Here is a 14,266-nt window from a genome sequence, read left to right as displayed (position 1 = left end):
CTGTGGTTCAGGAGTATGCAATTGAATCATGATTTGACCCAGAATTGGTTGCAAATGCGATTTACTCTGTTCTAAATTGATTTTCAATCACTTGGAAAAAATAGCAATATCCCTTTGCATTTCTAGCCATGTGTTTCTTGTCTGATCCCACTGAGGGGAAATGAGAGATAATTTTACAGGCAGTGATCCTATGTGCTATTTCTCAGCACAGACTCCACGGATTAGAATTATAATAAGCTGAATTTCAAGTTAATGACTGCTGTTGCTAATGTGTACATGTTAGCTATGCACTGGATCAGTGGTGTTTTAAATGGCAGCAGATTAATCAGCCCCTAAGTAGATACTTCTATACTACTTCACATACCACTATTTCTTTACACCAGAGTGTATCTTGTGAATCCAACTAGTTGGCTTTATCTCAGAGATTTCTCTCTAAATATTTCACAAGCTTCATTCTCTTTTTGTGTTTTTAGGAGACTGTGGAGCAGTTTTTAAAAAATAATTGTTATTAATCAAGATTTTGAGAGTTGATCATTGTTCTAGTTGTACTGTTGGACAATAAACTACCAATATTTTTGAATGACTTAGAAGAAAGCTCTTGGCTTTATCGCCACTAATGATGCAATTTAAGATGTTGAGCATGTTTAAATCCATCTGTGGTTTCCGCGATTTCTGTAAACTCCTATAATTTTATTTTCTCGGGTAGGGCTTTTATTCCCTCCATGCCAATGGTGTGTTAGTCAGTTGTTACACTCTGTTTGGTTGACACAATCGTTTGCCTTCTAGATGAGCTACTGCAAAGGATGGGATAAGAGAGGGAGAGTATGGGTGATAGTGTGAGATTTCCACAAGTCCAAGCGCTAGGACAGTGACTTCAACTCCACTGCTGCCATTTGGCTGGTGAACAGGCGATAAACCTCTACACACCCAATACTTTCTCTTTTCTACCCCCCTGATCTCCTTTCTATTCATTTGCACCTCACTCTGCTCCATGTACCCTTTTTCTTTATATCTGCTGCTCTCTGTCACTGACTCTTTGAGCATGTTTCTTATACTCTCTCAAATCATCTTTCTCCTTCTCCCACTCTGCATCACTCTTTGTGCCCTTGTGTATGCTTGTTTCTGACTGCCATTCTCTCTACCCCTGCCATCTAGTAACGTCATCAGTTGAGGTCAGGTTGCCAATGACTTCAGTGCCTTAAGAATGATGTTGGCTACTGAAGTAGATGGGTTATGGAGATATTAAAATGATCATACTGTATCTAAGTGTTAGTCCAATAATTCACAATACTTATAAGGGTGACACGATAGCTTTACAGTACAGGCAACCTGGGTTCAATTCCCACCACTGCCTGTAAGAAGTTTTGTATGTTCTCCCCGTGACTGCGTAGGTTTCCTCTGGGTGCTCCAGTTTCCTTCCACAATCCAAAGATCTATTGGTTGGTAGGTTACTGGCATGGTTAGAGCATTGGCTGATTGGTAGGAGGCAGTGAGTAGGGGGGAAAAGGATCCCTTTCTGGCTGTCTGCCAGTGACTAGTGGTGTTCTGCAGGGGTTTGGTGTTGGGGCTGCTGCTTTCTATGCTATTTATCAGTGATTTTAGATGATGAAATAGATGGTTTTGTTGCTAAGTTTGCAGATGATACAAAGATTGGTGGAGGGCCAGGTAGTGTTGGGGAAACAGGTGGGCTGCAGAAGGACTTAGACAGATGAGGAGAATGGCAAGAAAGTGGCAAATGAACTACAATCTTGGAAAATGCATGGTTATGCATTTTGGTAGTAGAAATAAATGTGCAGACTATTTTCTAAACGGGGAGAAAATCCAAAAATTTGAGATACAAAGGGACATGGGAGTCCTTGCATAGAACACCCTGAAGGTTTTCTTGCAGGTTGAGTTGGTGGTAAGGAAGGCAAATGCAATGTTAGTATTCATTTCAGAAGTCTAGAATACAAGAGCAGGGATGTGATGCTGAGGCTTTAAAAGGCACTGGTGAGGCCTTACCATGAGTATTGTATACAGTTTTAGGCACCTCATCTGGAGAGGGTTCAGAGGAGGTTCAGGGATGTTTCCGAGAATGAAAGGGTTAACATACAAGGAACGTTTGATAGCTCTGGGTCTGTACTCACTGGAATTTAGAAGGATGAGGGAGGTTATCATTGAAACCTTTCAAATGTTGAAAGACCTGGGCATAGTAGATGTGGAAAGGATGTTTCCTATGGTGGGGGAGTCTATGACAAGAGAGCACAACCTCAGGATAGAGGGGCATCTATCTAAAACAGATGCAGAGAAATTTCTTTAGCCAGAGGATGGTGAATTTGTGGAATTTGTTACCACAGGCAGCTTTGGAAGCCAGGTTGTTGGGTGTATTTAATTAAGGTAGAGTTTAATAAGTTCTTGATTGGACATGGCATCAAAGTTTATGGGGAGAAGACCAGGGAGTGGGGCTGAGGAGGGGGGAAGAAAAGATCATCCATAATTGAATGGTGGAGCAGACACGATGGGTCAAATGATCTATTTCTGCTTCTCTCATGGTCAATTGGTCATTAAAAATTGTCCTGTAATTGGACTGGGGTTAAACTGGGGGTTGCTGGGCAGTGTGGCTCAAAGTGCGAAATAGGCCATTCTGCCCCTATCTCAAACAGCTTTAATTTTTGAGCTATAGAGTAACACTAATATATCCTTCAGCTAAATTGGCAGCATCTTTTCATTAGTGATGATGTACACAGTTTTCATTTAGTGCTTCAGCCCTGTTCCCTGCATGACCTGCTTAATCCACCCCACATTTTGTCGTTAATTATTTTACTAGAATGTCTTCCTAAGAGGCCATGAGTGTTGGATTTTATTTATGATAAGAGCCAGATTTGCAATCCTGGATGATTCTAAGGCTACGTCCGCACCAGGCCTTTTTGAAAGTACCTCCATCCACACTAAAATGGGTATTTGGGCGAATCTCCTCCTACTGGGCATGCGCAGGACACATCTGCAGAAAACAAGTGAAGAGGAAACGGTATACTATTTCCATTTCCACGGCAGTGTTGTGCTATTTCCATTGGTTAAAAACTAGAGTGCCTACAACAACAGTGAAGGAAGGTTTTCAACAATGTCTTAGAGGAATACAAAGAAAGCCTCCACTGGAAAAAGCAGACCGGACTTCTTCGTTTGGACAGACGATGAAGTCAAGCTGCTGCTTCTGCGAGTTACAAACGACTACAAAGCTATTAACGAAGACAATAAAGTAAACAACACACACATGAAGCCGTCCACCATTGTTGTGGAGGTTGTGTTCATGAAAACAAATGCTGTGCTGACACCACCATCTGTTCTGGCATGTCATGACAGCATTTTTAAAAAGCTCCGGTTACCCCATACACACTATACCGCCCAACTGACGTTTTCAGATTTACACACTCTGGAGAGCGTTCTAGAAAACCTCCGTTTTCAGGGGAGGAAAACGCCATTTCAGTGTGGACGGAGGGTCAAAACAAAGAGAAAAAGCTTCGGTTACGGATTTATCCGGTCTAGTGTGGACATAGCCTGGAGATCACTCCCAAGAAACAGCTTTTATTTTAACATATGTAATTAGATACTCATCTCTGATGATAACAAAAGAAATTGCTGGAAGTAATCAGCAGGTGAGGTTGCTCCATTACACATTCCATTTGTTCTCACCACCTCTCCTTCTCCTCCCTGCAACTTAAAGCAATGAATTTCTGACGCAGTTCTGCTGATGGGCCATCAACCTGAAATGTAACAAAATCGTTTTTTTCTCGGTAGATACTGCCTGGCTGCTCAGTATTTCCATCTGCAGTTTTGCTTTTCGGTCTAATACTTTCAAGTCACAGTTTAAGACAGTGCCTTAGTCTTGCTGCTCATTTGCCAGCTACTCATTCCACTACTTGCCACCATAAGCTGCACTGACTGTCTTCTGAGTACGCACCTATTGTTCCATTTGCTGACCCCACACATGTCCACGTAATATATCACCACTGCTCCTTACCCGATGTTTGCACATCTATACCCTACTATTATACAGTGAGAGATCTGTAACTACAATTTTACCTGCTGTTACATCACAAGAGACTTGTTCCCATCAGTACCATTTATATTTTACAATGAAAAAACATGCCCACCAGTACAATTCTAGAGCTGCGTTTTGACGCTGGTCCAGAGATTGAATTAGGTTATATCTTGATTGATTGGTGTCTCATCTTTGTAAGGCTCCTGGCTTTGGGCTTCTGGGGATAGGACATACAGCTGAGGAGTAGAATCCAATATTTTATGGCATTCCTCCTGTAACCCACTTCCACACCCTTGGTATTACAGGTACTGTATCTCCTTTTAAGAAGACGTGCCTGTCATTTGGACTTCTAGTAAGCTTACAATGGGAACAACTTGTTTGGTGGGCACCATGGTAGTGTAACGGTTAGCAGGACACTATTACAGCTCAGGACTATGGAGTTCAATTCCTATGTCATATGTTAGGTGTCTCTGTAGGTCCTCCCCAAGGAATGCGTGGGTGTTCCCTGGGTGCTCCAGTTTCCTCCCACAGTCCGAAGATGTATTGGGTAGGTTAATTGATCATTGTAAATTGTCCTGTGATTAGATGAGGGTTAATTGGGCATGGGGGTTGTTGGGATGGCATGGCCTGAAGGGCCTTCTCCATGCTGTATCACTAGCCAGCTAAATATATACATAATAAGAAATAAAAAATAAAACGGCCGAGATGATGGTCTGGGCCAGATAGATCCATCCTGAGAGCCACAAATGGACTGCCAGTTGTATATTATGCTATACAATGTCCTGTGCTAATCTATTCTCATACCTTTGGTCCTGTTATTCCCTTCTTTGGTTTCCTTTGTGTTGCTACATTCAAAAGCAAAGTACTGCAAATGTGAATACACAATATCTAGGACAAAATACTGGAAACAGCATGTCAAGTAACATCTGTAAAGAGAAATGGGTTTAACATTTCGAAAATATTCTTTTGTTTAGTGTTTTCTTATTTGTCGTAGTCTTCCCTTTTCTGTCTTATTTTAACCCTTGATCTTTAGTTTGGATTTTTAGCTGCATGGCGTTGTTTTCCTTGTAATGCAATTGTGAATGTTCACACTTTGAAAGCCTCCCATTTTTCTCTTTATTTTGTTTAATTCCAATTCATTCCAGGTCGGCTCATCATAAGTTAAGTAGTTTTGCACCACTGATAGTGTGGTCTTGTTCCCCAAAGCAATCTCCGGTTATTCCTTCAACAGTAGCAGGTTTTGCTGTCTTTCTTTCCCCTTGGTCTGAAAACATCTGTCAGAGTTTTCTTGTACACATTTTGGAATTCTTGGCATCCTTGACATTTACTCTGTAGTAATATTGTCGACATTGCAATTATATAAATGCATAGGGTGTAGTTCAAAAATAGATTGAAACCTACTTAATTCACAAGGCAAGTCTGAGAAAACACTAACAGTAGACTGTGTACTACTTTTCCTCAACTTTGCAGTTCGATGGCATCCATGTAGTAAGTGGTTCACTTGATACCTCTATTCGTGTTTGGGACGTGGAGACTGGGAATTGTATTCACACGTTAACAGGACATCAGTCATTAACAAGTGGAATGGAACTGAAGGACAACACTCTAGTGTCTGGGAATGCAGATTCCACAGTAAAAATCTGGGACATCAAAACAGGACAGTGTTTACAGACATTACAAGGTGAGTATAAAAAAAAAAGCATCCTTCGACCACAAAACCTGTTGAATTGAAATCCTTTTTTTTTAAAAAAAAATAAAGCTGTATTTCCATTGGCAAATCCCAAATATAGTTCTGCCTTCATTAGCACAGATTATCTTCACATTATTTTATATTTGGATCATTAGGGGAATAATCTTTGGTGTCCAAGAATTTGTACTCAGTCTGCATCACTTTACAAAAAAAAAACATGGTGCTTGTTCTGTGAAAATTGTATACACGTTTGATTACAACAGTGACTTCAATCCAAAAATATTTCTGAAGCATCCTTTACTGTGTAAAGTGCTTAAAACTGCAAGCTTTTTATCAAGTTTGACTATTGAAACCATGAGAAATACAAGCTTGGATGATAAAAATAGCTCAGCACCATACACTGACAATCCATTTTGAAAATTACACTGTTTAATATCTTTTAGTTTCAAAACATCATTCACAATTTTTGGGTGCTGAAATGGAAAATGGATTGAAAGTTGCTTTACTGAACCATATGGGAGTGGCGATTCTAGATTTCAGCTTTGATCCACACCAAGCCAGCAGTGGGATTACAATTGTTTTGTCTTCCTGTTCAGGGTCAACACAGATTGAGCTAAATGAGTTGTCATTCATAAACCTAGTCTCTATCATGTTACTTAAAGGGATGTTGTGGAAAGCAAAATTTGGAAATCATAAGCTTAATAATTCTGTCCCGTCTGTTCCTATAGAGCAGCCATGCTCTATTGCACAAAAATTCAGTGCTCCTAACCAGGTCGACTTTTAACTTTGTAATGTATGCTGGTCCATCAACACAAGGAGGTAGTGGTGCTGTTTCCCAGCAATAGCCCATACTAAAGTATGCTGGCTAGGGCGCAACATTGAAACGCACATCTTGGTACTGAGCAGCTGTACCAATAACCATGACCTACTCCAGCCCTCACTTGCTTCCATGGGGTGATCATAGCTGAATTTACCCAAGATTCCTGCACTACAGTATACATATATAAAACAAGATTTCATGCTATGTTCCCAGTACAGCAGCACTGTTAATAACGTATCTCTGTATATGTAAAGGCCCTTTTTAGTGTGAATTCCACTGCTGCTCTTGGTCCTGAGAATGCATCCTAAAATTTTGTATATGCCAAAGAATTTTCACCCAGTTCTCTGACAGGTGGATTTAACAGATGTTTTTATATTTTAAAAAATGTAGGAGACAAAGGCATCATTTGCTTGTGAGCATAAGATACCTCTCGTTAGTTTTGTTTGGTAGGATTAATTTTTATGGGATATACAGGTTGCACCTAAATCTATCTCCAGTGTGATGTATTGCTATGTCACTTTCTTTTCCCAAATGCTTAGCCATAGATCATTCACCAATTGCTGGAAATGTTATCAAAGGGAGAGAAAACAGCAGAAAATGAATTCAGGTGTAAATGTTTTTTTGGGGGGGGGGTGGTCAGGGCATTTGGTCTGAATATCTTCCTTGAAAAACAGTGTAAATTGTTATTTAAGCAGGAATTAAGCTGAAGTTAAGCACATCACTGATTTAGACATTTTGAACAAAAGAAAAAACAAATCCTAAAAATAACTTATTTTGTCAAAATGCCTAGCATATGTTAGCCAATTTTCTCCCTTTGTCAATCATCCAACATTTGTGGCAATTTTTAGTATTAGCATTCAAGTTTGTGTATTAATCACACTCTTAATACAGAAAATTAACTTCAATCTCAATTTTCAATTGTTCATGTGTGGAAGTTCATTCCTGTCACTAACATGAGACTATTTTTGGTGCATAACTTTTTAGCAACTGACTTGCTGATTTATTTTCCTTTTGTTTTCCTCATTAGGGCCTAGCAAACATCAGAGCGCAGTGACATGCCTCCAATTCAACAAGAACTTTGTAGTAACTAGCTCAGATGATGGCACTGTGAAACTTTGGGACCTGAAAACAGGAGAGTTCATTCGGAATTTGGTTACACTGGAAAGTGGGGGCAGTGGAGGTGTTGTCTGGAGAATCAGAGCATCGAATACAAAGCTTGTGTGTGCAGTGGGAAGCAGAAATGGGACTGAGGAAACAAAGCTGCTTGTGCTGGACTTTGATGTGGACATGAAGTGAAGAATTCAAATAGGAATTTGTCTATCTATCAAGTCAGTGTACATCACCCTGCTGTTGTTGGGTACAGGATGTTGGCTTGGGTCAACAGGATGCCATGATGAAGACAAAGTCCTATGGATCGCCGGGAAAGGGAGCAAGGGAGGACATGTTATAACTGACAGAATCTGACTTGGTCAGATGCACAAATTGTCATGTTATATCTGACTTCCCTTTGACTCTGGGCAGTTTTGTTCAGAAAGACTTGATACAAAGCCTAGTGCAATTATTATTTTTTTATTGATTATCAGCACCCAGGTCACAGCAGCAAGGCATAAAAAGTTTATTTGAAAAGTTGTTTTAAACAAGCTGCTTATCAGGCCAAGAGCTGGTTTTCTTAAAGACTTGGGTTATGTCTGCCTCAATTTGTCCTTTCAGGTTTCAACATTTGAAACCTTACTGTGAATTTTGTACAATTTTTTATATATATATTAAAAAAAAATAAATATATATATATAAAAAGCCTAATGTTGCCAACAATCGGTCACAGTATTAACATGTATTTCTCTATTTATTCACCACTGCTTCCAGATTGTTTTAATGAGGGTTATATAGTTCTTCAGAGGCAAATTATCCTGAGTGATCTAAGTGCTTAAAGAACTCAGTAACTTATGGAGTTCTTGATTATTCAAATAAGTCTTGCTAAAGTTGTCCCATCCCTGTACTGTAATCCCAGTGGCCAAATAATTTGCTGCTATGTATTCTATTGTGACATTTCACATCCAGATTCTAGTTCTAAATTTGATCTGGTATGAATAATTTTTGACTTGTTAAAAAAAGGCTATTGCCACAGAAACTTGAGCCAACTGTGCCTCAAAGAGGCTGAAAGAAGGGAGGAGATGCGAAATGGCGTTGTGATTTGCTTACGAGAAGGAAATTGGAGTTAAAGTGCTATATCGGAATGTTTTTTGTTTCTGGACAATGTTGAACACATTCCTTCAGATGGGAGCTCTTTCAGCCTGTATTATAGAGAATTTTATTGTGAGGACTATAGTGGAACAGACAAAAGAAACAACTAAGGTTACTGACATAATGCAAAAAGAACATAAAATTTAAGTGAGATGTGCATATAAATAAAAGGTGTCATTGCTTGTCAGTCTTAGTGTAAACAGTATTGAAATATCCAACTGCTACAGTTATTGCTGTGAATTACTGACAAAACAATACTGAATGTTTTGTCCTGTAACACAGCACAGGCAAAATAGCAAATTTTTGTCTCATTATTATTCAAAATCCACAACTCAACATGAACTGTGAAAGTGGTTTAACACTGTATACTAAACAACCTTGAGTTAGATGCTTTGTTTTTCTTTTTATTTTCCTGTTAATTTATAGTCTGGTTTTTAAGGCAAAAAATCAGATTTCAGGTATTTTACTTTACAGTATGTAACTGCCTGATGTAATGGTGAAACCTAAAAGGGATTGTGTCTATGGTTTGATCCACTTAGAATTTTTATTTTCTTATAACTTAAGTGCAATAAAATGTGCTTTTTCATTTGAAATTGTTGTGCATGTTTAGTTTTCCCATTGGACTGTGTGGTTTGTGTTGAAGCCTATTTTCCTCATTAATCAGATGACATTTGCCTCACCCAGGCCTGCTGTTTTTCTTGTATTCTAGTACAGTGATCAGCGCTAAAGTAATCAGTTTTCACATGCTCATTTAATTCTTTAATGCAGTTGGATAAAAAAAAACATTTTTGCAGTGCCTTACTGGGATGGATGTGAGGAAAAAGTAGTCAATATTATAGTTATGCCTGTTTTGGCAAAGATTGCGCAGATAGGTTTAAAAAGATGCTAATTAAGTTTTATATAGCAAGGAACAGATAAATTGATTTTATTTTGCCAGCACCATATTTATATGGGCTTTCCTCTCTCCATTTTGCTGTATGTTCTATGATTGCATGAATCAGGACCTTCACAGTTCTTGCCAATATTACCTCAAGTCAACCAGTAATGGAGATGGCTCACTGAATTCATTTAATAAACAACAGAGGTACTTAGATCTAGCAAAGTATTAAATTTATGGTTCAGCAAATTATAGAAGTAAGTACATTTTTTGTCTTATTAAATAGGATGCAACTAGCTGTATGCCTTGAGTTTCTGTACTGGGACTACTTTTATACATGATTTATGAGACCCTGCCTAAGCTGCAATATTGGAATTTAACTGTAATTGGCTAAATCTTCTGACCTGTGCTCCTCACATCTTTGCTATCCTTGATTCTCGGTTTTAGTTGCATCCAGGGTCTCTTGTTTCCATCTCATCCAGTCCTAGACTTTATGACCTTCTATTTGGCCATTTCTGTCCACCCAGTTCCAAACACCAAACTTGTCTCAGTACAGATATGCATGTCAAACCAATTATACCTCTGGGTTGAAGCAATGGACTGCAGTGGGAGGAAAAGCTGTGGTTAGTGGTCAATACTCCACAGACATGATTTAAGTGTTTCTAAAATGTTCAAATGTACTTGCATATTCCCCCAGAAACAAATATGCCCACTGAATTTACAAATTACTGCTATTAGTAAAAAGTCACCATTTTGTTTATGTTATAACTCGGCTGCAATTTTTGTTTGACGTTCATTTGCAGTTTAGGTAGAATCTTTGAGGGAATAATATTTGCTGATGAGCAAACGAAGTCATCTTCTAGATTCAGAGAATCAGCAAAAAGGCATGAACAATTTAATGAGATTGTGGTATACTTTATTCGTTATCCTCTTCACAACTTTTGTACCATCTTGGGAATGTAAATGAGAACACCATGTATAACAGTTTAAATTTTGTTTCCCTTTCAATTTGTTATGTGGATAATGTGTGCACAGTTTCCAGGTGAACTCCCATTTGTCAAGGCATAAAATTTTTCTTAAGGTCTTGCTCATGATTTGTTTTGCTTGTATTTTCCAGATGCATTTGAATAAAAATTTATTTGTGAGATAATGGGAATATCCCACTGTTGAATGAGTTGAGTAATTTAGTTTTGTTTCGTTGGCTGAGAACAGATGTTTTTGGTGTACGAGAGAATCTCCTTAGAATTGTTCAGATGATTTTGGGACTCGTGGAAATTGTGGAGCATTTAAAATTGAATTGAAACATTTTGGAATAGAAACCCCCAACCCAAAACAACTGAATTATATGGTGTTAAGCCACCATCTTCGAAAGTATTTCATCAGAATCTAGGATGACATGTTTCTACTCTGGTTTTGTGCATTCTACAATAAAAACTGCTGGTTCTCCACTTTTGAATGATTGGAGATCAGGGATTCCAAGGAATTAGTAGGAATGTTGCAATTCTTTTCACTGAGCATTGAACACATTTTATGATCTTTTCTTCTGTCCACCTTAGGAAAAGCTTGGAATAGGGTGTGTCTTTATGAAGCCCAGTGTTAATTATCTGACCAATGGCTATAAAAAGCTCAGCTGGCTGCAGTCAGCATGAGAGGTCATTTGTTGGTGACATGGCGCAGGTTTTAAGAGCTTGGGTGCAATCTAATGATCTGGTAGGCAGTGGACAGCGGCCAGTAAAAAGAAGGGAAGTGTAAATGGAACAGCTATTGTGTGAGTGGACAGAGTTGGTGGTCAGGCTTAAGTGAGAACACGGTTGGGCAAACCCAAGCAGGGATTCTCATAATAGCTGATGTGCTTTGAATGGGTCCAGAGTTAGTGATCCTTGTGTGAGATGTGGGAATTTTGGGAGACTCTGTTACTGTAAAGGTGATAGCTACAGAGAGGAAGTCACCCCTAAATTGCAGGAGGCTGGTACCTGGGTTACTCTCAGGAGAGGGAAGGGGTATAGATAGCTAGTGCAAAGTACCCAGAGCCATTCACTCAATAATAAGCATATCACATCGGATATTATTGGGATGGAAGTGACTTGATCTGTCTCTGTGGTTCAGAAAGGAACAGGAGAAGAGGAGTGCAGTAGTGAGGGGGGGGGGGTTTCATCATTAGAGGAGCAGACAGCAGTTTCTGTGGATGAGTGGTATGTTGCATCCCAGGTGCCAGGGTCAGGGATGTCTTGGATCAGGTCCACAGCACAGTAAAGTTGGAGGGTTAAGCTGGAAATCGTGGTACATATTGGTATGAGCGACAGGGGTAAGAAAAGGGAGGATGTCCTGAAGAGAATAAAGGCAGTTTGAACACTGAAAAGCAGGAGCTCCAGGATAGTAGTCTCTGTATTGTTGTCTGTGCCACATGCCAATGTGGGTAAGAATTGAATGACATCACAGATTAATGCATGGCTGAAGAATTGGTGCAGGGGTCAGGGTGTCAGATTGCTGGATCATTGGGAGCTCTTCTGGGGAAGATGTGACCTTTAAAAAAAGGATGGGTTACCTGAGGTGGACCAATATCCTTGTGGGCAGGTTTGCTAGAGATGTTGGGGAGGGCTTAAGTTTGGCAGGGGGATGGGGCTGAGGGTGGGCAGTTGGTATACAACCTGATGCAGTGTGAAATGAGACTGAGGAAGGACAGGCAAATGATATAGCAAAATTGCAGTCAGTGGGATGAGCTAAAGTGTAGCAGGGTGCCAGAATTGAAAAGGGTGATGAATACAGGACTGGAGTCTGTATATTTGAATACAAGCAGTTTGCAAAATAAGGTAGATGATCCTGTAGCATAGTTAGAGATTGGCAGATATGATGTTGTAGGAGTCTGAGTCATGGCTGAAAGATGATCATAGTCGGGAGTTCAACATCCAGGGATACACATTGTATTGAAAGGATAGGTAGGTAGGCAGAGGGGGTGGCATAGCTCTGTTGGTTTACAAAAAAATGAAGTTAAATCCTTAGAAAGAGATGACATGCGATCAGAAGATGCAGATCTTTGTGGATAGAGTTAAGGAACTTCAAGGGTTAAAAAGACCCTGATGGGACCCTGACAGGCCTCTGAACAGTAGCCAGAATATGGGCTGCAAATTACATTGGGAGATCAAAAAGGCAATGTTGTAATTGTCACGGGGGATTTCAATATGCAGGTAGATTGGGAAAATCAGATTGATGCTGTGATCAAGAGAAGGAATTAATAGAATGTCTAAGACATGGCTTTTTAGAGTAGCTTGTGGTTGAACCCACTAGGAGAAACAGCAATTGGGTGTTATGTAATGACCCAGAATTGAGTAGGGAGCTTAAAGTAAACCATTAGAAGGCAGTGATCATAATATGATAGAATTCATCCTATAGTTTCAGAAGGAATAAAGGCACAAACTATTTTCTAAATGGGAAGAAAATTCAAAAATCAGAGGTGTAAAAGGGACTATGGAATCCTTGTGCAGGATTCCCTAAAAGTTGACTTCCATGTTGAGTTGGTGGTAAGGAAGGTAAATACAATGTTAGCATTCATTTTGAAAGGACAAGAATACATGAACAAAGATATAACGCTGAGGCTTTATAAGGCATTAGATTGCATTTGGAGTATTATGAGCAATTGTGGGCTCTTAAGAAAAGGATTCAAAGTACATTTATTATCAAAATATGTATGCAGTGTACAACCCTGAGATGTGCTGGCATTGGAGAGGGTCCAGAGGAGATTCACAATGATGATCCCGGAAATGAAATGGTTAATATGAGAAGCGTTTGATGGCTCTGGGCCTGTAATCACTGGAGTTTAGAAAAATAATGGGGTATCTCATTGAAACCTATAAAATATTGGAAGGCCTAGATAGAGTAGATGTGGAGAGGATGATTCTTATAGTGAGGAAGTCTAGGACCAGAACACCATCTCAGAATAGATGGACATCCATTTAGACCAAAGATGAGGAAAAATTTCTTTAGCCAGCGCATGTGGAATTGATTGTCACAGAAAGCAGTGCAGGCCAGGTCATTAGGTACACTTAAGGCAGAGGTTGATTGGTTTTTGATTAACGGGGTATCAAATGTTATGGGAAGAAGGCAGGAGAATGGGGTTGAAAGGGTAATAAATCATCGATGTTGGAATGGCAGAGCAGATTTGATGGGCCAAATGGCCTGATTCTACTCATGTCTTAAATTATCCTCAGTTCATATCTTCCTTGTCACATCAAAACACCAATAGGAATACTCATTCCTGGACAATACTTCACATGAATCTACCATATTTAAGGATCTTTGCATATATTAATCATGAGTAATGGCCCAATTACTCATCAGTCAAAAACATTTCAAATCTCATTCCAGAACCAATGTATTTTTCAGCCAATGCAGAGGAAGCATTAAAAACTATGGACATCTCAAGGTATTTAACAGGGTCTGCTGAAAGGACTTGCATAAGAATAGGATGTCACCTAGCTGAGCAGCAAATAAGGTGCAATAAATTTGCCTGACAATAAATCTGGAGGCATAAAATCTTTAAGGGTTTTTAATCATTTTACAGAGAATGAAATAAAGATTGGGAAGTAAAGAAGTGAAATTTGACAAACCTCCTTAAAAGCTGTT

General features: G+C 39.3%; 1 protein-coding gene across 11 annotated transcripts in view; it reads left to right on the top strand.

Annotated features, from left to right (window-relative positions):
- fbxw7 (F-box and WD repeat domain containing 7) overlaps positions 1-10,812 on the top strand; it is a 355,529-nt gene extending 344,717 nt beyond the window's left edge. For all 11 annotated transcript variants that reach the window (XM_063046483.1, XM_063046482.1, XM_063046480.1 and 8 more), the window contains 2 exons: positions 5,489-5,699; positions 7,556-10,812. In XM_063046483.1, the coding sequence (XP_062902553.1) occupies positions 5,489-5,699; positions 7,556-7,824 (480 nt within the window). In that variant the 3' untranslated portion in view covers positions 7,825-10,812. The remainder of the gene's footprint in view (positions 1-5,488; positions 5,700-7,555) is intronic.
- The last annotated feature ends 3,454 nt before the right edge of the window (positions 10,813-14,266 follow it).

Source organism: Mobula hypostoma, chromosome 4 (genome assembly GCF_963921235.1).
Source record: "Mobula hypostoma chromosome 4, sMobHyp1.1, whole genome shotgun sequence".
Classification (NCBI taxonomy): Eukaryota; Metazoa; Chordata; class Chondrichthyes; order Myliobatiformes; family Myliobatidae; genus Mobula; species Mobula hypostoma.
Note: the sequence above shows the minus strand (reverse complement) of the source record. Positions and strands in the feature narration are given on the sequence as shown.